Raw genomic sequence first — 23627 nt, 5'->3', positions numbered from 1 at the left:
AAAATTGAAAAGGAGCCGAACCTGATATCCTTTTTATTGGCTTTATTTCTCATATATCATCCCGGCACAGATGTCTGTTGAATGCCACAGTCGGCCGGAAACCGTGTGCAGACACCCGGTGGCATGACTGGACTCCCGTGTGCGCGGGTTGATGAAGTAGTGCACCGACTGTGTTGGAAACATCGCCCCGGCGGAGAGTAGACTGTGTGGGAGACGGCAGAGCGGTCCTGCCCCCTTCAATGACCAACCTTCAATGCTGGCGATAAAAGCATCGCTGGCGACACCGTAACCATGGAAAACTACCACACGTACCTCTGAGTAGTATTACTAACAAGCTGATCGCCCGTTTAGTAACGGTTTCAATATGCCCGACCGGCGGTGCTGCATGCGGCTCTCCGTCGCCTGATATTACCGTTACAGGCTGTTTCCATCTGGAAATTTCTTGGCAGGGGAAAGCAGGCCAGCTAGCACCGCTAGCTTTAGCCTTTTCAGCACTCAATCTCTGGGCTTGGACGTTCCGTTTTTTCCATGACCACACCATTGACATTGTTGTCTATCAATTCGAGGACTTTTTAACTCCAAAAAAAGTATTTTATGGGATTCATATCGGCGAAAGAGAAGCGGGCCTAAGCCAAAATGGTGAACTGGAGGCGGCTGCTGCGAATGTCCAACCGATCGTTCCTGGCCTTCATATTCTTCTTCTCCATGTCCACCACTTGTCTCTACTTCATCTATGTGGCTCCAGGAATAGGTCAGTCAACAGCGGTTTATGCTTAACACCTCTGCACTAGCTTAAAGTGCTTTGCACGGTAACAGTTAATGTGATTATGTGTGGATTATCTCACGCAGCCGGAGACGCTCCAGTTAGCTAGCTAACTAAGCTAAGTGGTCCTCCCCGGGCCATGATGTTCAGCTCGTCCTGGAGGTTTGGCCATGTTACAAAGCAAAACACGTCTCCCAGAGTATTTACTCACTTATGTATTGTTGTGTTGGATTTCTAGATGATATGATGATCTTAAACTGTCGTTGCACAGCTGACTTGTAAATGAATGGACAGTGGTCATCATGTTGATTTCAGGGCAGTTTCACCAGGTCCATGAACCTGATTGATGAGCAGCAGTTGTTGTGTTAGACGTGTGTTTGTATGGAAAACATAAGTGTCCAGCATCTCCACATTGATCCATATCACTGTGTATTTTTATTCATATTGGTGAAAAAGTCACTAATCATGGCACACTAAACTCTGATCAGACTGCCTCAATGTGTTTTGTCTTTTCCGCAATATACATGTAATATATTTAAAGGACAAGTTCACACTTTTTCTAAGTATGTGTTAACACAACAAATACGGATAGATATCAATCTCATTTTCACATTGGCTATTAAAAGATCACCTTTAAATGTGCTTTCACTGCAAGTGATGAGTGTTTCCGCACAGTCACTTACTGTAAGTCCATTTAAAAGTTAATGTGAAACTCGCGTGAAGGCATCAGCAGTCTGAGTTAGTCATGTCAAGTGGGTTTCTGCCGGGTGGCCATATACACAAAGAGGTTTTCCTCTCTGTAATCATTCCTCCTGTTCATACTGACTATTAAAAGATCTCCTTCAAATGTGCTTTCAATGGAAGTGATGGAGGACAAAATCCACAGTGTGTCCACACAGTCATTTAAAAGTAGATGATCAGCTTCTATTGAGCTTCAGCAGTGTGAGTTAGTCATATCAAGTGATATCTGACACATTTACAGTCTTTTTAGCATCAGATTCCCTCTTAATGTTTCCCTGTTGAGCTGTGGTGGAAGTAGAGTAACATAAAGAGGAACTTTGCCACTAAAAACACTGTAACGTTGAAACATAGAAGATGAAGATTTGACTCATTTGGACGACTGAAGCTTCATATTAGCTTCACATCAACTTTTAAATACATGTTTACACAGAAGGAGAACTGTGGATTTAGTCTTCCATCACTTCCATTGTAAGTACATTATGAAAGGATCTTCTAATGGTCAGTATGAACAGGAGGAATGATTACAGCAAATAAAACACTATTTCAATATTAATTTGGGCTGCTGACAAATGATTTAAGACTTGAAAATTGTGAACCTGTCCTTTTTAATGTTGACTCTTTCCTATAGAATACTTTACAGCCCTAATTTTTCAGCAAACAGATATGACTCCAACTCTATCCCCAACCACACTTTCCACATAAATATATAAGCGATATCGTCTGTGTTTAAATGTTTATATCTTCCTCGGCCTGTTGAAAATGCAGATGTCACAATGATACCTGCTGTGCAGGGAAGAGTGTTCTTTTTTTAATTCTGTATTTGCTTTTGTTGATTTGATGTTTGTGCATCGCTCATGTGCCTGGGGGGGGGGGGGGGGGGGAGTGGTTGTGTGCGGTGCAGGAATTATATGCTGTTACTGCAGGCTTTTACTGGCAATCAACGGTAGTCATGCTTGGAGAGAGATGAGGCGGTTCTGGGAAAATTTACTGAAGAGTCTTTTGTTAGCCCAAGGTTGAACAGCTCCATTGTGGATGTAAAGAGATAGAGATGGTTTATGTGTTGTTGTTTTTTATGGATAATGTTTAGTTTTTTTTGTGTCAGTGGATTGTATTGGCTGGTGTTGGGGATGGAGGTATGGTGCTTTTGCCGTAGGTGGATGCAATGAAACGCATTGTAGACTTGTGTTAAGGTGTGTTAGTGCAGTTCAGAACGAGCAGATTGTTTTGCCTCCGGCCACTACATCAATGCATAGAAAAATGAATACAGTTAATGTGAGGTGTGTGAATGAATGAATGAATGTATACACCAACATGAAAGAAACTAACATCCTATTATACAAAAATAATAATAATTATACAATACATGTTATTTTCTCAATTCCAGTAAAATTAGAGCTGCATTTCAAAATAAGAGGATGTTTGCTCCAAAGTTTCATGCTTTGTTTGAATTGGTTCCTCACAATCGCCACAGTCTCAAAACATACAAGACAAATGGGTTTTGAAGTGCTGGGAAAGTTTTTTTCCCCCCTTTGTTTAATACCCATAACTACAGTCATTGCGTATTGAGCTCTGAGCACTTCCAAAACACAGCTGAGCTAAGCTCAAACATGAACCTGAACGCCTCGCTGTTGATCTGCTAAACATGCTGCTAACGCTACGCTTTCTGTCTATACACAGGGTCTGTTCTTGATTTAAAAGCTGATTTTTCACCGTCTACTTTTCTCTCTTTAGAGCATTTTTTCTCTGACTCCGGTCACGCCTTGTCTCTGCTCTCTCCCTGACATGCAGGAGTCAGTCAGGCAGCTCCGCCCTGCCCCCGTACACAGCGCAGCAGCTCACTGTATTCAAAGTTCAGTCCTTCTAAACGCATCGCGTGTCCAAATTGCACCAAATTCAACATGGCACTCCCTGTTTTCCCCATCTGTGCACCGGCCAAGGGTGGAGTTGATTTGATAAACGCTTCAAGAGATGTATAAAGGACATGCATATACACAGATTCTTTCCTGTAGTAAAGAGATGTCAGAGGACCAGTCATGGTGCTTTTTTTATAAGGAGGACAATATGGCAAGAATACTTGTGTAAAAAAGACAAGTAAAGTATCCACAGTGAGTGTATTGCAGATCCTGTTTTGCATTTAGAAAGCTGAGAAAAACGTTTAAAAAAAAAAAAAATGCTGTTCACACTATTACAAGCACTTAGTCTGAGGTTGACATGATGTTAACGCACACATAACTCAACAGTTATAAATTATTGACAGCATCTCTGCTGCCTTACTGCTACATAGTTTAAAGGGCGTGTCCTTTTTTTGAGGTTTTGAGGGTTTTGTGTCAACATTATTTTCCCACCTTTTCCCAAGTGACCTGACAGGTTTCTGCACGATCATGTTGCTACATATAAACGGATATAAACTCTAAAAGCCAGGCTGCTCTCCTAAACATGCTAACGGACACACACAGACGGAGGACACACTGTTTGTGCTGCTCTCCTAAACATGCTAACGGACGCACACAGACGGAGGACACACTGTTTGTGCTGCTCTGCTAAACATGCTAACGGACACGCACAGACGGAGGACACACTGTTTGTGCTGCTCTGCCAAACATGCTAACGGACACACACAGACGGAGGACACACTGTTTGTGCTGCTCTGCCAAACATGCTAACGGACACACACAGACGGAGGACACGCTGTTTGTGCTGCTCTGCCAAACATGCTAACGGACACACACAGACGGAGGACACACTGTTTGTGCTGCTCTGCTAAACATGCTGCTCAAAAGTAAACTGTTCCAGATCAGATTAGATCCAGTAGTCGATCCCGGCTCCCTCCTCTCCTCCTCCTGTTTTATAAACATCTCACACACTTAGACTCAGCGCTGTGACGTCACTCATCGTTTATCTGAACAGTTTTTAATGCTCGAACATACAGCGAGTATGTTATGAAGACACCGTCGGTGAACTGTGTGTGTGTGTGTGTGTGTGTTTACGTCACTGCTTTTCGCTAACGGCTGAGTGGATATTTCCATTTGAACAACCCCGGAAAAAAAACACAGATGGAGCTGTCTTTTTAATGTAGGGACAAACAGAGGGGGGATGACAGATTGGAGGAAGAACTTGAATAGATAAGAGGAGGAACATAATGAAAGCAGGTGTCCCCCCCCCACAGGACATGACGATGAATCTCCACATTCATCAGTGATGTGTTAAACAAGTACTATCAAAAAAACCAAAGCTGTTCTGTAGTCTCATGGTTGCCCTAAACCTTGATAAGACTATGTGTTTGTTTTTATTCTATTTGTCACCCAGCTGTGCATTTCTATTGGTTTGAAATGGCAGGTAGTTTATATGTATATAATACTGAAGGACCTCCTGTTGTCCTGAAGTTAATACAAATGGGATTGAGGAGGATATAGATCAATTTTGGGACAAATTTAGGACAAAAGTTGGAGGGGGGGATTTTTTTTTTAGCTGCAAAAAATCCAACTGTGAGCAGCTTTCTGAATCCGTTAGCATGTGGATGTGTTGATTGAGGTTTGTAGCAGCAGTTTAACACAAGCGAATCAAAGTGCTTTGGCACAGTTTAAACAGATAGAGCTGTAATCTAGTTGTTACTTTGTCTGACTTGAGACCGGGCTGGTTCATCAAAGGCTGTCCCTGCACCAGCTCTGCCCTCGTAGCTAGCTGTTAGCCCTTAGCTGTTAGCCAGATTAGCTTAGTTTTCATCCTGCAAGTCTCTTGTAAAAACACAAAAACAGGTATTTTAAAATACCAAAGGTTGACAATTGATCATTTGTATGCTTTATTTATGTTTTAAGGATGCTTTGAATGATTTAACAAATGATAATGTAGAAAAACATCCATTTTAAACTCAGGATAGCCTGCATTTATTTCAGGACAGCTTAGCTTGTATTTTTGGATGTTTCCAGGAGGAATGAAAATGAAGAACAGAAAGGTGTTTAAAACTCCTTCTCATGAGCTGCCTGTTGGTGAGCGCTCAACATGTTTATTTTTTACTCATACTCCTGACATAGTATCATTTTTTAATGGACAATATGTTGTCATACAGGCCAGCCGCACCTGTGTTTTTTTCCCATCAAGTCAGGGATCGCTCACTCTATTCATACATCCAACATGGTTATTCAGTGGAAGGCTGTTATTTCATGCCTTCTCTGTGACAAAGCTGACTCTACCTGAGTACTTGTTGTTAGGTGTGATGACCTGAAAGGATATGTAAAGGAGATATCTTTTACAAAGCCATCCGGCCTGTGTTTACCTGAACTGCTGGATAACTCTGTTTTGGTTTCAGGGAACGTAGCAAACGTTTAGCTAACGTTTTGTCATCATGAGCCGGAACAGTGAGGCACCTGAAGCTGGTTACAGTAAATACAAATGTTTACTAAATAAAGGCTGCACCACACAAACCAACACAGAGACTAGTTGTTACTTAACCTTTCTTTAGTCTTCTATGGTAGTAAACGTGATTATGTGTGTGGGCTGTGGACAAAACAAGACATTAGATGACATCAGTGTTGGATGTTTTTCATGGTTTCTTGTTATGGTTTTGTTTCGATGTTTAATATATATATATGTATGTGTGTGTATATATATGAGTATATTTGGCTGAATATAATATATTGGTTCTTCAAACATGATATTTGTGGAAGTTGTGATCCTCTAATGACTTCCGGTTCAAATGGTTCGTTGCTTGTTGGTTTGGCTCTGCAGATGATCTTCTTACAAGATAACACTGCTATCATTTTTTTAGTGGTGCAAACCTAGATACCGAAAACCTCACACAATGATGACCTCACACAAACTCTGATGGATTTTTTTAAGATTAGTTGGTACAGCCTAAGTTGTGCTGTCCAGACCTGAAGTGACCTGCCTCTCTCCACATCTCCCCCGGTGCTCCCCCGGTGCTCCCCCAGGCTGTGTGATAAGACTCTTATCATCCCACAGCACTATCATGTTTACACTCTCACATGGTTTATTTAGTGTGACTTACTGGCAGAGAAGGTTGTGTGTGTTAAGATGATTTACTTTTACTGTGAGACGTTTAAATTTCCTCGGGTGTTTGACCATTGTTGGCAGTGCACCAGCCAATAGGCAGGGCCTCTGTGTGTAAATAGTCTATTTCTGTATCGTTTTAATGTCAGTGTGATGAAGTCTCTTGATCTGTCAAGTATTTATTTGCCACCCCCTCTTATTTTATTCATAAACATCTCGGTTGATTGTGCAAAAATGGGATTTTTCAGCTGGCTTGTCATTTTATTGCAAGAAAGTTGCTTTGACTATGTTCTGCTCTGAAGCTCCTGGTCCTGAATGAGCTTTTTTTTCCTCTTAGAGATAAAAGCTATCGATGTAGATATCACAACAAGGAGAAACGGAGGACGGAGATGAGTAACAGCTTCTTCTTCTTCTCATTCAGATACAGATTTTATGGCCCTGCAGTTGTCAGTTTCAGGGTGTATTGAGATGTCTATTCTAAAAGTGACTTTAAATACACTGAAGTTCAGTTTATGATTTAAATGTAATACTTTCCCAAATCAAAAGCAGGTTTATGATGTACAATGTTGTTGAAGTAGTCATTTCCTACTCTGCTTCCTCTTTTAATGTGGAAGTTTCAGACACCTCAAACGCTTGTCATTGCTAAGTCATTATCTATCGCCAAGTGAGAAAACACATAATGATGATGCATTTTGTTAATGTTATAGAGCCTGCACTGATATGGTACAACTAAAGACAAAGATATGGACATGATTGAGATTGCCACTTTTAAGTCAACAGCTGTTTCTTTGAAGAGAGATCACCATATTAGTCCACAGTATGTTCGTGTAGGTGCTTTCACACAGTCATTGAATTGAATTCAGTTGTATTTATATAGCGCCAAATCACAGGCACTTCTCATATAGAGCAGGTCTAGACTCTACCCTTTAATTGAATTAAACCCTTAACTTAAGTGTCCGAAATTAACACCCGCCTAGCGTCAAATGTGGGTAAATTTCTTTTTGAAGGCTAAATAGTAAAGTTTATACCAAAAAAGTCACGTTATAAAACATCTGGCACGATGGCTCTCAGGGAAATTCCTCATGTTTGTGTCTGTACAGTGTAGACACGCACACCATATGTGTTTTTAGGTGTGTCTAAACAGTGCTGTGATGTATGAGCGTGTGAGACAGTCTGACACTGTGTAAAAACAGAAAGCATACAGTGTGAGCAGCAGCAGTAGCGATTGCTGCGTCTGTGCGTCAACACAGGAGACGTTCAGGTGCAGTGTTGAGCATAGGTCAACTGCGTTTCGGAAGTGCTCGGAGCCCAGTTGCAATGACTGTAGTTACATGTGTGTAACCCCTTAAGTCTGTATTAAGTCAAGTTGTCACTGAAGATCTGTGAGTAAGCGGAGTGCTTTCAGCCAATCAGAGCGCTTAATGTTCACCCAATCACCCCGCCCCGCCTAGCGCAGCGCCTCAGTTCAGTTCAGTGCTGCAAGCAAGCCAGTCATATAGCCGGTCCCCTTTCGCCTGTTGAGCTGATAACATTGAAAAGGTAAAATTAAGACGTTGAGTTAGCCCAATATTAACCACTCGTCAAGGTTACAAGGTTCATCTATTCGATGTGTGTTGCAGTGGTATCTGTCACGTTTCCCCGTATTCTTCGGATTTCCGAAGGTATAATAATAATAATATACATGTGATACTCGACATTATTATCACAACAAACACACAGAGCAGGCATGGGCAGCCCGTGAGTCATTTTCCAAATATCAATAAATTGTTACAATGATATTGGAAGCAAACAGACCATTACTGCATCTAAATTACTGAGTTAAATTATCACAGCTCTCCACCACTGTGTGTATGTCTGCTGCACGGAGGAGTCAGGACTCATAAAATTCTTTCAAGGTTGGCAGGTCTGATATCTCTGTTTTTATAAGTCCTGTTGTCAAAGCTAAGCTAAGCTACCCATTTACAATGAAATACCAACTGAATATAAGTTTCAGTGTAGACTTAGTTTTACTGCGGTTCAAATGTAACATTGTCCGTCAGTCAATCAAACTTTTATTAATATAGCAGCTTTCATACAAGTTAATGTAGTAAAGAGTTTCACATTTGGTTGACAAGCTGATAATAAGACACAACAAGTGACAACATAAAGAAAAGGAATAAAAATGATGAAGGAACAAACATAAAGAACAGTTTTAGAGCACTGCACTTGAGAGAGAAAATAAGTGATACAAATGTAAAAAACAAAAATAAGATTTAGGATCTATCATAAAAATATAAAATAAGAGAATAAAAAAATAAGACATTTTAGAAAATGTTCATTAAAAGTTAGGTAAAAACTAGGTTAAAATGCATTGAAAAGATTTAAATAGGATAAAAAAGCTCGACTAAAACTAGGTCAAAAAAAGTTTAAAGAAATGAATAAAATTGATAAGAACATTTAAAAAAAATATAGAATGAGATCCATAATAAAATAACACAAAAATAAAGTAGAATAAAAATGTAAACATCAAAAAAATAAACATTAAAAACAACTTGGCACCCCTACAAGTGTCTGCTGCTTTCAAGGGTCCGGTCACTACTTTGAGTCGTGGTGCAGTCTCTCTCATGGAGGCAGCAGCAGTGACGGAGCGGACAGCAGCCAGATGTGCAGCACTGCAGCTGTTACATTGTACACTCAGAGGAGTGACAGCAGGAGGACTTTCAGCTGTCTGTCTGAATCATCATTTCAAGTTCATCTTTTGCTTTTGCTGAGCATTTTTGCTCATGGCTTGTGCAAACATGATCTCATAAGGCAATATTTTAACTGTAAATGTTCAGTAAACTTGAGTCAGCTTTGCTTGGGTCTGAAGTGTGTGGAGTTAGAAAGAGGTGAGGTTAGCAGCCTGCTCCTGCTTGAGTTGCATTGTGGTTATTGTAGGCGCCAAGTTTTAATAGAAAGCGTGGAATAAACAATATATCTGATTCTGCTGCGTCATTTTTGGATGAGTCTTTTATTAAAGCAATGCAATGCTGAATCTGCAGAAACCTCTTTTCATTTGAGGAAATAAAGCTTTCTACAAAGCCATTTTTCTCACTTTGAGTCACATGTTCATTCAGTCATTAAACCACCACTAACTATGCATTCGTTTAATTCCAGCTGCTTGCTTCTGCTTTACTGTAGTTACTGCTGTAGACGTGATGAATGATTTAAAGCTTTATGTGTCTCCAGCTGCAGCGTGAGCAGCGAAATGTCTGAAATGGTCTCTGCGTCTTTATGTTATACTATAACTGAGAGCATGTCGATGTTTCAGTTGCTGCAGCGCTACATGGAAACAAATCATGTGTAATGCAGTCAACCAGATTTAAAAACACCCTTATCTCCCTGTCTTTCTCTCAGCGAACACATACTTCTTCATGGTGCAGGCTCAGGGCATCATGTTGAGGGACAATGTGAGGACCATCGGCCAGATGATCCGATTGTACACCAACAAAAACAGCACGCTCAACGGGACGGGTGAGTGACAGTACACTCTGAGCTTCACTATCACTGAGTTACATTCATTGTGGCCCAACCGCTCTACACTTCAGTTCAACTGTATTTCCATCTTACTTTGTTTACAATGAGACCCAGATCAAAATATCACATGAGGAGCCTGCATGTACCAGGATGCATTGCACATGACAGGGTCCCAGCTGATCCTTAAAGCTGGTCTTAAAGGGTCTTAAATTCAATTTTTGATATTCAAGGTTTAAAAATGTGTTAAAATGTCTGGAATTGTAGGAGTTATGACATTAAATTTAATTTGAGTGAAATTATATTTGTTCAGTTTATCAATCATTTATAATATCATTTTCTGATTATTTTACATAACCAACCAATCAACTTATTAATTAAAGTAAAAAACAATCAGCAGTTGGATCCTAGTTGCAGTCCTGTATAAATGACTTCAAAATGAGCTCCATTTCAACCCACTACAACAGTAAATCCTGCTTTTGCATTATTATATGTCTCATAATGTATAACACTCATATGTGACGCTTTCCTGCATTGAGTACAACATGGTAATGCATACTATTACTAAAGTGGCATTAGTATTTCTACACGAGTAAAGGATCTAAATTCTTCCTCCACCACTGTTTGCTGAGCAGTTTTAATACAAGAAGCAGCAATGGTATTATTATTAACTTAAAGAGGTGAAAAAAAGCCTTAAATATATACTTTAAAATGTGCATAGAATAATAATGATGTAATAATAATTATGGTTGCTAGTGGAAAAGTGTACCAGGCTTCACATCCCTATCACACCATCTACCACAATGAGGCGTTTGTACTTCCCTGTTTAAAGTGTAACCACAGTGGCTACCTTGTTCTTAGATTGTAAGCTTTTACAGTAGCTGCTGCTTACATTGGATGTAATTGCAGTAAAAAGTACAACATTGTCCATCTCATATAAAATCAAAGAAACTTATTTGAAGCAGAAAAGGTGCAATGAGCTGTAGTTACCCATCTTACTGTTTTCTCACTTTTAAAACACATGTATACATGTTCTTCTGCTGATGTGTGTAATGTTACTTGTGTTGTATCGCAGACTATCCTGATGGCAGTAACTCCAGTGAATACCTGGTCCAGCCAACCACGTACCTCCCCGAGAACTTCACCTACGCCCAGAACCTCCCCTGCCCAGAGCGATTACCTTCTATGAGTGAGTAGACTGTCACTATGGCCCCCGGGCACCAAAAACACCAGTTAACTATCTGATAAGTCAGTGGAGGCAAGTAAAGCCACAAGCTCCCTGGTAACATTCAAATGCATTACGCATGGTATGAAAACACAAAAATCACACAGGGACATTTACTGAAGTTCAGGTGATGATATTTGAACTGAAGTTCACATAGAATATTATGCAGGGCTAGACCACAAAACACAAATGATGGGCTTGGCAGTTTTTTTTTTAAAAGAACAATATTCAACAATGAATTGATTTAGTAGAGCAATAGAAAATTAACCGACAACTATTTTGATATTTTATTAATAATTTCAGTCAAATTGCCTAGCATTTTATAGTTCCAGTTTAATATTTCATTGACTAAAAAAGTCAATCAATTAATTGAAAAATAATCGGCAGATGAATTGATAATGAAAGTAATCGTTTGTTGTAGCCCTAGGACAGTATTAGCATATTCATAGATGATGTATTTGTATTCCACCATGCTGGTGAAAGCTTTGGCCAGAGGAATTATGTTTTCAGGTTGTACACTCATCTCATGTTCATGAACGCAATATCTTAGGAACACCCTGAAGGTATTTCTTAAATTTTGGTACAAATGTCAACTTGGTCTCAAGGATGAACTGATAAGCTTTTGGTACATGAAGGTCAAAGGTCATTATGTTTTGACCATAACTCAAAAATTCATGCTCTAAATAATTTCACAGGGATGTCTAGTATGGTAGAATGAAGTGATGATACTTCATCCATCCAAAAGGTCAGAAGTCAACATCACTGTGTAATGTCTTTAAATATTGCACATTATATACTACTACTACCACTACTACTACTACTATCCATATTGAGTGAAACATTTCCAAATGTTATCATTGTTATTGACATAAATTTCATCGCAGTACCCTATGGATAGCATTTTGTCATCCAGCCCTACATCAGAGTATTTTTATATATATGCGTGTTAAAATATGTCTGCAGGGAATACTCAGAAATAAATGACATGTAGTAGTATTGATATGCAGCTGTCTGGTGATGCTGATGTTTCAGTGGAATAACCCCCCCCCCCCCTTAAAAATCCTCTTTGTCCCCAGAGGGCCTTATGGAAGTGAACATGACAGAGATCCCCATGGAGGAGATAGAAATGAAGTTCTCCAAGTTTTTTGACATTGAGTTCGGAGGCCATTGGAAACCAAAGGACTGCAAGCCTCGCTGGAAGGTTTGTGTATTCTTATATTTCTTTAACTGCAGTATATGATGAATGAAGTGATGGGCATGTTCTTACTCTCTATGTTCGTGCTGTCGGTGCAGGTGGCCATCCTGATTCCATTTAGAAACCGCCATGAACATCTACCCATCCTCTTCCATCACCTCATCCCTATGCTGCAGAGACAGCGACTGCAGTTTGCCTTCTACGTCATTGAACAGGTACAGGTCTTGGGTGGATGTCAGTGCACAACCCTAATCAAATGACACGTGTTAGTACGTCACATAAATAGATGATGGGAGTGTGGAGGACTTGCAGCACCAATGAGTTTTCATCATATCGGTTATGTTTGTTTAGAGTGGGAGCCAACCCTTCAACAGAGCCATGCTGTTCAACGTGGGTTTCCTGGAGGCCATGAAGGACTTGGACTGGGACTGCCTGATCTTCCACGACGTAGACCACATCCCCGAGAACGATCGCAACTACTACGGCTGTGGTCAGATGCCTCGCCACTTTGCTGCCAAACTGGACAAATACATGTACATGTGAGTAGAACAGAATGGAGACTTGACGATAAATACCGAAGCGTCTACATCCACGTCTAACTTCTGCGTTGTTGTTGTCAGTCTTCCATACAGCGAGTTCTTTGGCGGTGTGAGCGGACTCACTGTGGAGCAGTTCCGTAAAATCAACGGCTTTCCCAATGCATTCTGGGGCTGGGGAGGAGAGGACGATGACTTGTGGAACAGGTTAGTCCACCGGTAGATGTACAGTGGCTTTAGAAAGTATCAAAGCAGGAGGGAGAAGAAGTTTCCATATACAGTGGAGTCCAAAAGCCTGAGACCATGTGTCGAATGTTTTGACGTCAACCTGGAAATAACCAGAAAGTTCAAGGATTAAGAAACACGAGAAGTTACGTCACGTAAAATGAAGAAACATTGAAGATTCTGCACTGACTATCTTATCTCCTTTTGTACAAAAGGTCAGATGTTTTCTTGAGTTGTATCTTTTCTCAGAAGGGGAAACAAGGAGTGAGAAATACCAGCGTTTCACAACGGATGACTGGAAAAAAAGTCTTATTTGCTGATGAATACAAGTTTGAGATGCGTGGCAAGTCAAGCCAGTTTTATTTATATAGTGCCTAATCACAATAGAAGTTATCTCAGGTTCCTTTTTATATAGAGCAGGTCTAGACTATAATTGTTTAATTTATAGAGGCCCAGTATCGCCCATGAGCAAGTACTTGGCAACTGAGGCAAGGAAAAACTCCCTTTTAATGGGGAGAAACCACGAACAGTACTGGAAGGGAACTGAGATGGAGAGAGAGAGAGAAAGAGAATGTATGACTAATAATAGCCGTGGGTGTCGAGTTGGACCCCAGGGGCAGCACACGGCCTACAACCATAAATCCAATCTCCGGTTCTGGAGGCAGAAATACCTGCAAGACGAGAAAAACTACACGAGAGAGAGAGAGGTTGCCGAGTTAGTAACATGCATTAACATGAATGTGTACAGAGAGGGAGGAGGAGAGAGGAGCTCAGGGCGTCATGGGAAGTCCCCTGGCAGTCTCTGCCTATAGCAGCATAACTATGGACTTGTCCAAGACAAGCCTGGGACTGCCCTAACTATCAGCTTTATCAAAAAAGCAAGTTCTAAGCCAACTCTCAAACATAGAGAGGGTGTCGGCCTCCTGTTCTACCTTTGGAGACACTAGGAACCACATGACAGCCTGCATTCTGGGAGTGCAGTGTTCTAGTGAGCCAATGCAGCCAATTTAAAATGGGAGAAATATGATCCTTTTCCCTAGTTTCTGTCAGTACATGTGCAGCTGCATTATGGACCAGCTGGAAAGTCTTTAGAGACTTGTTAGGGCAGCTTGATAATAAGGAATTCCAATAATCCAAGCTACAGATAACAAATATGTGGATTAGTCTTCTGCATCTTTTTGAGACAGGATGTGCTGCTAGCCTTTAGCTTGTTGCGCCGAACAAAAGGCTACTCTTGAAATGTGTTTTATGTGGGAGTTAAAGGACATATCCTGGTCATAGATGACTCCCAGATTCCCTACAGCATGCTTGTAGATTGGTTTCATCTGGCTTCACTGATAAATATAAATGGCTATCATCTACATAACAATGAAAGTTTATGGAGTGCTTGGTAATAATATGACCAAAGGGAACCATATGTAAAGTGAATAGTATTGGTCCAAGCACTAAGCCCTGTGGAACTCAGCTCGAAACCAACTGGGAACAGCTTGAGGTAGTTAATTTAATGTCAGTGAAATGTTCCAGTCTCTTTAATAGGATGTGATAGTCAATGGTGTCAAATGCGGCACTATGATCTAACAAGACAAGTACAGAGAGAAGTCCTTTGTCTCATGCAATTAGGAAGTCATTTCAGCAGATCTGTTTCTGTGCTATGATTCACTCTAAATCCAGACTGAAAATCCTCAAATAAACTATTGTTATGTAGAAAGTCACGCAGCTGATTGGCGACTACTACCCCAAAGATCTTACAGAGAAATGGAAGGTTAGATACAGGTCTATAATTGGCCAAAACACCCAGATCAATAGTATGCTTTTTAAGAAGAGGTTTAATTACAGCTCTTTTTAAAGGACTGTGGTACATCTAACTATAAAGAAGGAATCTCTATGTATGCATGTCCTTTGCGTATCTCAACATCTGTTCATCTGATGGACTTCACTCTTGCCAGATGTTTTGCAGAGGCCCCAAGGAAGTGCATTTTCAATTTGGACACTCAACACATTCAATATGAATAAACTCTGAATAAACATGTGATCAGTGAGCTGCTCAGCTCTGCAGCAGCGGGGCTTCTATTATAGAAAAAACAGTCTAAATATATATCAGGTTTCAGCTGTTTCTAAGCTTCTTGTGCACGAGGATAAATCTGTGCCTGATGAGGGCAGGAGGTGATGAATTTTGTGTCTAAAAGAAACGAAATCGGGCTGTTTTTTCATTCTCCTCTATAAGTGATGAGTAATGGGCGACTGGCATTACAGAACACGTTCTAGTATCTTGCCACACTAAGTGAGATTATTCAAGTCAGGTGGAACGCCATATTCTCTTAAGTTTTCCCAATGTTTGCCTTAATTTACAGATTTGAGAGTTTTAACCTTTTTTGCTGTATCATCATCTTTTTTTAAAGGGGTGATAGAGTTGAGTGTCATTCAGTGAGCCTGCAGCATTATCAAAGAGACTATCAGTTTAGGAGGGACTAAAGTTAGCACAAGAGTCCTCTCTTGTATTGAATTCAATGCTGATGGAATCACTTCTTTAAATTTAGTGGCCGCGCTATCAGAAAGACATCTAACATATGTTTGTCTAATGGCATGTTGACCAATAATAGGAATTAATAAGTATTAGATAAATAATGATCTTTTTTTTTTAAATTTTTACTGTTTATTTAGAGTCTGAATGAAGCCTAGCGTCTAATAATGAGATGCATGCAGTACTAAAGGTATCAATATTAACATCCACACTTTGCTTTATCCATGACTAAACTTGACTAGTGGTCTCACACTGTATTTTCAGCACATATATTCACACCTAGTTGTAAACAAATGACTCAAAATGGGCTCTAACTATCAGAAAACAAATGATTATGATAACAGGAGGATGAGTGTGAGTTTCAGACTATAAATACCTATGAAGAAGAAGCACGTTATTAGATTATCACCAATCTAGGCACACAGTCATCTCTTTTCCAGCAGTGGTAAAGAAATGGGTGTTGGACGCCCTCTACTGGACATTGTTGGAAGTAAATAATTAGTTTCATGTTCAGTGGTTAAATTAACATGTTACTTTTACTGTTGGGGATAGAGGTTGATAGCATTGTTCAAGTTTGAATGATAAAAGATTTGATTTAAAAAATAAAATAAAAACTTCGCTAGTGTCAAAGCTAAATTAATTTGGGTGCTATGCTGACTAGGAACCCATCCCTACTGTCATTTAAATAAATGTAATTTTTTTAAATATGACCATTAAAATAGTAAAACTGAAGAAGCACCATTATACCACCATGTGAAAAACATGTGCAACTTAATATATAATTATAATATAATAGTTTCTTCTAACTTCTTTGTGTTTTCAGCTGACTGCTAACAAATAGTAAAGACCATGATCATATTCACAGCTTGTTCACTGAAGCATTTCAAACAAATGGAGCGGGTTGGTTCCGTGCTCATAGTGGTCTAATCTGAATGCTGATGTTTTTTGTTGATGGTAACACATCCTGGTCGCCCCCCCCCCCCACAGGGTTCACTACGCTGGTCTGAATGTCACGCGGCCAGAGGGGGAGCTCGGAAAGTACAAGTCCATTCCTCATCACCACAGAGGAGAGGTGCAGTTCCTCGGGAGGTAAGACAGCCAGTCTGTTCTATCAAAGCAGAATTAAAGATGTTCTGAACTGCTGAATATGTTAAATATTACTGAGTCATAATCCATGATTTTATGTTTAACATACTCCTTTATCTATACTGTGTATATGATCTTTTAGAGTTTTAAAGTGTGTCTTTTGCTGATTCAGGATTTTCTGTAGAAATTGTTGAACCATACACAGATTGGAGAGTTCATGGCCACTAGTAAAACTATGAAGCAGTTATTTGGTTTGTATCATGAGTGTCAGGTCCACTAGGTGTCAAATATTGCATGAGCATTGTCTGTTTATGTAAATCTCCTGTCATGTCTGAATAAAGCTGTAAGAAACATTAAAGGACAGGTTCACAATTTTCAAGTCTATTTTAAACCAACAGTCAGGAGCCCAAATGAACAATGAAAACTGTGTTTCTTGCTGTAATCATTCCTCCTGTTCATACTGACCATTAGTACATCCTTTCATAATGTACTTACAATGGAAGTGATGGAAGACTAAATCTACAGTCCTCCTCCTGTGTAAACATGTATTTAAAAGTTGATGTGACGCTAATATGAAGCTTCAGTCGTCCAAATGAGTCAAATCTTCATCTTCTATGTTTCAACGTTACAGTGTTTTTAGTGGCAAAGTTCCTCTTTATGTTACTATACTTCCACCACAGCTCAACAGGGAAACATTAAGAGGGAATCTGATGCTAAAAAGACTGTAAATGTGTCAGATATCACTTGATATGACTAACTCACACTGCTGAAGCTCAATAGAAGCTGATCATCTACTTTTAAATGACTGTGTGGACACACTGTGGATTTTGTCCTCCATCACTTCCATTGAAAGCACATTTGAAGGAGATCTTTAAATAGTCAGTATGAACAGGAAGAAAACCTCTTTCACATATGGAATTCTGAGTGTTTTATGATAGACATGAAAAATCACTTCTAACAGCTTGATGAATAATAGTATGAATGATTACTATAATGAATAATAATGATGTTAAAAATTAAAAAAGGGAAACTGAGAAAAATCACATCATAGTTATAATATACACAGTATTTTACATGTAGTTGTGTTATTGTGACTGTGACATTAGCTGTATGAGCAGCTGCAGCAGTATAGATAGAGCTGTGTGTCCCCTGTCACTCATGTGTCACTCAGACTGACAGATCCACATCATGTTAACAGTCTAGATGTAGTGTATAAATGTGTGTGTGTGTGTGTGTGTCTTTAGGTACAAACTGCTGAGGTATTCCAAAGAGCGGCAACACCTGGACGGCCTCAACAACGTCCACTACACCCCCCACACATCCCTCAGCAGCCTCTACAAGAACATCACGGTGGACCTGTACCCCGAGCTCGCCCCTATCGCAGACTACTGAACTGCCCCCCCCCTCCCCACAAACTCCCCCCACCGCCCCACCTCCGCTAACCCACCCACCACCTACCTCCCACCTCCCCATCCATCCTCGACACCTCCACTCCCGACCCCTCCCCACCCCCAGCTCCTCTCTGGCTTGGCCTCCTAGCGCGCCCCACCACTTTCAGCCATCTGAGCGGTTGCGCTGAAGAGAGGAGGAGTTGTGGTGGTGGTGGTGGTGGTGGTGAGGGATGTCTAGTGGTGGGGTGGTGGTGGTGGTGGTGGTGGTGGGGGGGAGTGGCGCACCATGTAATGCTGCCAAGAAATATTACTACGTGGGGGGAGTTTAAAAAAAAAGTGAAAAAAATAAGGAAAAAACAACAGAGGCGATGGCAAGTCTCTTAAAGTGAACTGTTGATTGTGTATGTGTGTGTGTGTGTATGTGCGCAGGTGTCAGTGGATATGTGTGTTTGTGTGTATGTGTGTGCGACGAGTGAGTTGCTGCATGTCTTTTTGTCCGTGCCGGCTTAACTACTAAAAAAAAACAAAAACCTTCACATCAGTCTTGGTTTAGGTTGGAGGGAGCAGCAGCATCTGAGCTCCGATGTTTACTGCAAAGCCTTAATGTGGCAGAACCACAGCTCTCCCTCGGCTCGGCTCCGCACTGCTTCACTTCTGATGTATCACCGTCACCTTAGAAGCCAACAGACAAGTTTTTTTGTCTCACTTTCTATTATTATTATGATTATTATTATCATTTTTTTTTTTTTTTATACATATCATTTCGTTAGGGCGACAGTATTCCTTTTTTTTAAAAAGGAGGGAATCTGAGCGAGGTTGACATAAAACGTTTGTGATGTAAATTTTTTTAAAGATTTTTGATACATGGTATTTATTTTCTCTTGATTCAGGATGTTTTAAAAAGCACTCCTGTCTGTGTCACTCAAGTGTTTTTTTCCCTTTTTTGCTGTTTTTTTTTTTTTTTTTTTTTTTTGCTGCACTGCTGCTGAATCCGCATGAACATGTATGTAAATATCGGCCTCTTAAAGCTCGAACACAAATATGTAAATATCGGCCTTTAAACGCTCGGGCATATTACAGTGATATTCCAGTGGGTTTGAATTTTTATTTTGGCAGCTACCTTCTTTCTGAGGATTTAATAAGAGTGAGTGGTTGGAAGACGTTCTAACAATATAGGATGTTTGGCTTAAAAACAAAGAAAAGAAAAAAAAGAAAAACAGAAGTATTCAAATCTCAAGATTTGAAATTATCTTTCTTTTGCATGCCTTAATTTATTTTGTTTACCAGATTTCCTTTTTTTTCTTTTTCAAAACATAAATTATTTCATTAGTTCGAGATGTGTATATTTTTTAATTTTTTGCCTTCTTGTTGTGCATTTTCTGCTTTATTATTTTTTCTTCTTCTTTGAGGTGCACTGTGTGAAAAAGAGTTTAGCTGCTCCTCGGTCGGAGGGAGGCGTTACTGAGCTGCTTTGTCTCTGTACATGGAGCAGGCGAGTGTGTCCACACAACATGCTTTAGTGCTGGTGTATGGTCTCATGTGAGTGTATATTTTGTTTCGTCTCAGATGTGATTTTATTTTTTATTTTTTTAATTCTTTTTATTTGATGATTTATTTTTTTTAGTGCTGGCCATGTGATAAAGCTCTTCATTGTACTGTACCATGCGCTGAAGCATGGGGATTTAGGCTGAATGCTGTGTGTGTCTGGACTGTGGTGTTATAATTATTATTATTCTTTTTTCCTAAGCTTGTGAGGCAGTCAGAGGGGCCAGAATGAGAGAACCTGTAGCATCAGCTGCTCCCAGCTGAAACTGCTGCTGTTCTTGAATGGCGCAGTCTGAATGTTCGGCTGTGAAAAGTTAAATTTCTTAAAGCTTTGAGCACTATAAAGATCGCGTGTAGGCAGATTATTTTTTTTGACCAGATGTTCACTGTTAAGATTCTCCTCTATATAGGTTTTTTTGAATTTGACCAAGAATTGTATGTTTGGACATTTTCTTTGATTGTATGTCCAAAGATGTTAAAAATCACAACTCTGGCTATTCCTAAACCTGGAGCTTATTTCTGACATTCCCTGTCCTACAGATGAATTCATACTGCTGCACCACAGAACAGCTGACAGGCTCCTACACGCTGTGCAAAGCTCAGCCGTCCCACTAACATCCACTGATGGACGGCTCAGAGCTTTGCAGACCAAAGACGGGCTGCTTCACACGCTGCTGTGACACGTCTGCAACCAATCAGAATACAGAATGACATTTTAGCAAAATTCACTGGATGACCTATAAATATACTGTACATGCATATCTTTAGTGAGCAACGGTTTTTAATAGTGTCAAACGTTTTTAAAATAAAATAACTGAACTAAAGGTCTATTTAGTAGCTGATCTGGAGCTTCTAAACGTATCACATGATGGAGTTCGCCCGCAGTGCTGATGAAGATCATGTGATCTGATCAAAAACTACAGAACGGCTACTAAATGGATTGTTTTGTCTGCTGTTTCCCATTTCAAGAATTTGAACCAGGAAATAGAAACAGAACCAGTTTGAGCACTATCAGCAGTCTAAAAAGATCAGAGCAGGAGTAGATGGATCACTGACATGATTGGTAGAATGACAGTTAATTGGTACAGTTTCAATAATTATTATTATCATTTATTGTAAGTTTGTGTCAAAATATAAATAGATCCATCTCCTTAAATGTGAGTATGAACTGGGTTTCGTAGTTTGGTTTTTTTTGTAAATTAAATATTTGTCGGTTTGAAGTGTTTGTCAGACAAGGGAGCTTTTTTTTTTAAAAATAATTGTTTGGCCCTTTTTTGCCTTTTATTTGACAGTCAGTGGAGAGAAATGGGGGTATGACATGCAACGAGAATCCCCCGGCCAGGAGTAGAATCATGGCTGTTGGGATAATTGATCTTTTTTTTTTTTTTTTTTTTTTTTAAAAACAACCAACCATTATCTAGTTGAAGTCTCTCTAGTTTGATGATTAGCTGCTTTTTCTCTGTTTTCTATCATTATAAACTGAACTTCTTTGTGTGTTGGACTGTTAGTTAGTTAGTTGGACATAAAACATGGCATTTGAAAGTGTTTTTCTTGAGCTTGGAAACAGCAGTTTGACAAAAACAGTCAGTTATTATAATCAAAGAGGTTTTTAAAGACTTCTTTGGTTCTGGAAAAAAATGATGGGCATTTTTTTTATTTACCATTTTCTGAGATTTTATAGACAAACTATTCATCTGAGAGTGGAGAAATGGCGTTTTGTAGCGTTTCCATTCACCAGACGATGAATATCATACAATCTGACACGGATATCTCCCCAAGATGTTATTACACTTTATCCATATGGCCTCATAACCTGAAGTGTTAATTCAGTGTCACCACTATCACAGTGCTTGAGCGTTGTGTTGAAGTGGGGTTTGTTTGAGTGATATTTGGAGTGGCGCACACTTGGAACGCATGACACAGTCAGACATGTAGGTGAAGCAAACGTATGATGCTAACAGTCGACAGAAGAAATGGGGATCGGGTATGAAATAGCCAGAGTGATGTTCCTCATTTATTTTCTATAGTTTGAGAGCATTACATGTCAGTCGGTTACACCCAGGGTTCCTCCACGCAAGTACTGTGAGGCCTTCTGGGAAAGGCTGTTTTTAAGCCACAGTGGATACCCCCTACCCACCCGTCACCCAATCCTCCTCCTCCCTAAAGCCCTCGCAGCAGTGAGTGTTGGAGGGGCCTTTCGTATGTTTACAGAGTTCTTTTTTTTTTCCTCGAACACGGATGTGGCTGAACCCGGGTTCAGCTTCAACACTTCTTCATATGTGGATCAGATCAGAGAGCGAAGTCAGTCACAGAGTTGTGTTGGAGTCCACTTCTAGCTGTGGTCTTTCCAAAGAAAGACACCCCCCCCATGCCTGTCAGGGTTTAGTTTAGCTGTCACAGGAACCACTTTCACCAGTGTTGGTTTAGCTGACTATTCTCTTGTGCTATGCCTTTCTTAGCTTAGTAACCATATTTTTTGGCACAAGAGAATTCATCACCCCGGTTTAGGTGCGTAATTGTATAAAAGTGTCAGAGTACTGCTCCTCCTGCAGAGGGCGCTGTGACCCCCGGCTGTGTAGCAGTAAGGTGGAGTGTTGTTGAGAAGCGGTTGACGTTGCCATGCTGCTCAGAACATTAGTCACTGCCTTGGTGATCAGCTGGTTGAGGCGTATACAGTATTATATAGTTGAAGTGTTAATTAGATACAAACTCACCACACACACACACACATACACACACTGTGGATGTGTTCTATTGCTACAGTCTTTAATAGAGCAGTAATGCCTTATCTCGCCCCATATTTACTGCTTTATAGTGAGATATTAAGTATCAGCTGTTCAGTGTTTCCTGGCAGTCTTATTCAATATAAGAGCTCATATCCATAGTCGAATGCTGGGGTTTAAACAGCTTCCACATAAATTGCAATTATTTGACTTAAAGGAGCAGTGTGTAGGATTTACTGCCATCTAGCTGCAGATTGCAACTAACTAAAAAACCCTTCCCCCTTCCTTCCCTAGCATGCAGGAGGACCTACAGTATCTGCGAAACTTGCTAAAAAGGTGAAATGTCCTCTGTAGAGTCAGTGTTAAGTTTGTCCATTCTGGGCTACTGTAGAACCATGGTGGCGCAACATGGCGGGCTAAGTGGATGAGGACCCACTCCTTCTGTAGATATTAAGGGCTCATTCTAATAATGAAAACAACAATTCTTCATTTTAGTTGATTATACACCAATTAGAACATGCATATTCCATTTCTGCTAATTGACCCCCCCCCCCCCTAAATCTTACACACTGGTCCTTTCACCTCGTACTAATGGCCCACAGCTTGAGAACCACTGGTCTAATGACTCATGTCCAAGTGTTAATACATGGCTAACCTGGCCTCTACAGTTCCCTCCGTCAGCCACATTTTAAAATACTTTTTTGTTAAAACGCAACAAAAAAAACAGCCTGACATGTTGAATAGTGCTTTTTGAAAATGCTACACTACTTTTGATAATGTACATTTTTTCAGTTCCATATTAATTTAATAGTGGATCGCAGCAACCCACACATATGCACACCGGAACGTCACAACAGTATTTTCAACCCTGACTTCTAAACAATCTACGGTCAACATCCAGTTTGGATTTGCAAAAATCATCACAGCAGTCAGAAAGCTGCCGTGCCAACAGTGTTACACTTTCTAGGCCTTGGACCCTTAGAAGAAAGGCAGTCTTGGAGATGCAGGACTAGCATTACACTTCCATTAAAGTTGCAACAGACACATTTACAGAAGAAAGGAAGAACAAACCTTGTCAAGAAGCAGCAGAGGTTGAGATATCAGACTTTTAGTGTCTAATAAATGCTCCAAGCTTTAAAAACTACACCTCCCACAATCCAACTCAAATCACAGTAAA

General features: G+C 40.1%; 1 protein-coding gene across 1 annotated transcript; it reads left to right on the top strand.

The window, feature by feature from the left end:
• The first annotated feature begins 247 nt into the window (after positions 1-247).
• Positions 248-18184, top strand: b4galt6 (UDP-Gal:betaGlcNAc beta 1,4- galactosyltransferase, polypeptide 6). Its single transcript, XM_062424391.1, has 9 exons — positions 248-751; positions 9887-10003; positions 11079-11192; positions 12305-12429; positions 12522-12638; positions 12775-12962; positions 13044-13166; positions 16693-16794; positions 18036-18184. The coding sequence occupies exons 1-9, from the start codon at positions 637-639 to the stop codon at positions 18181-18183; spliced, it is 1149 nt and encodes a 382-aa protein (XP_062280375.1). The 5' UTR covers positions 248-636; the 3' UTR covers position 18184.
• The last annotated feature ends 5443 nt before the right edge of the window (positions 18185-23627 follow it).

This window comes from Scomber scombrus, chromosome 8 (assembly GCF_963691925.1).
Source record: "Scomber scombrus chromosome 8, fScoSco1.1, whole genome shotgun sequence".
In the NCBI taxonomy this organism is placed as follows: Eukaryota; Metazoa; Chordata; class Actinopteri; order Scombriformes; family Scombridae; genus Scomber; species Scomber scombrus.
Note: the sequence above shows the minus strand (reverse complement) of the source record. Positions and strands in the feature narration are given on the sequence as shown.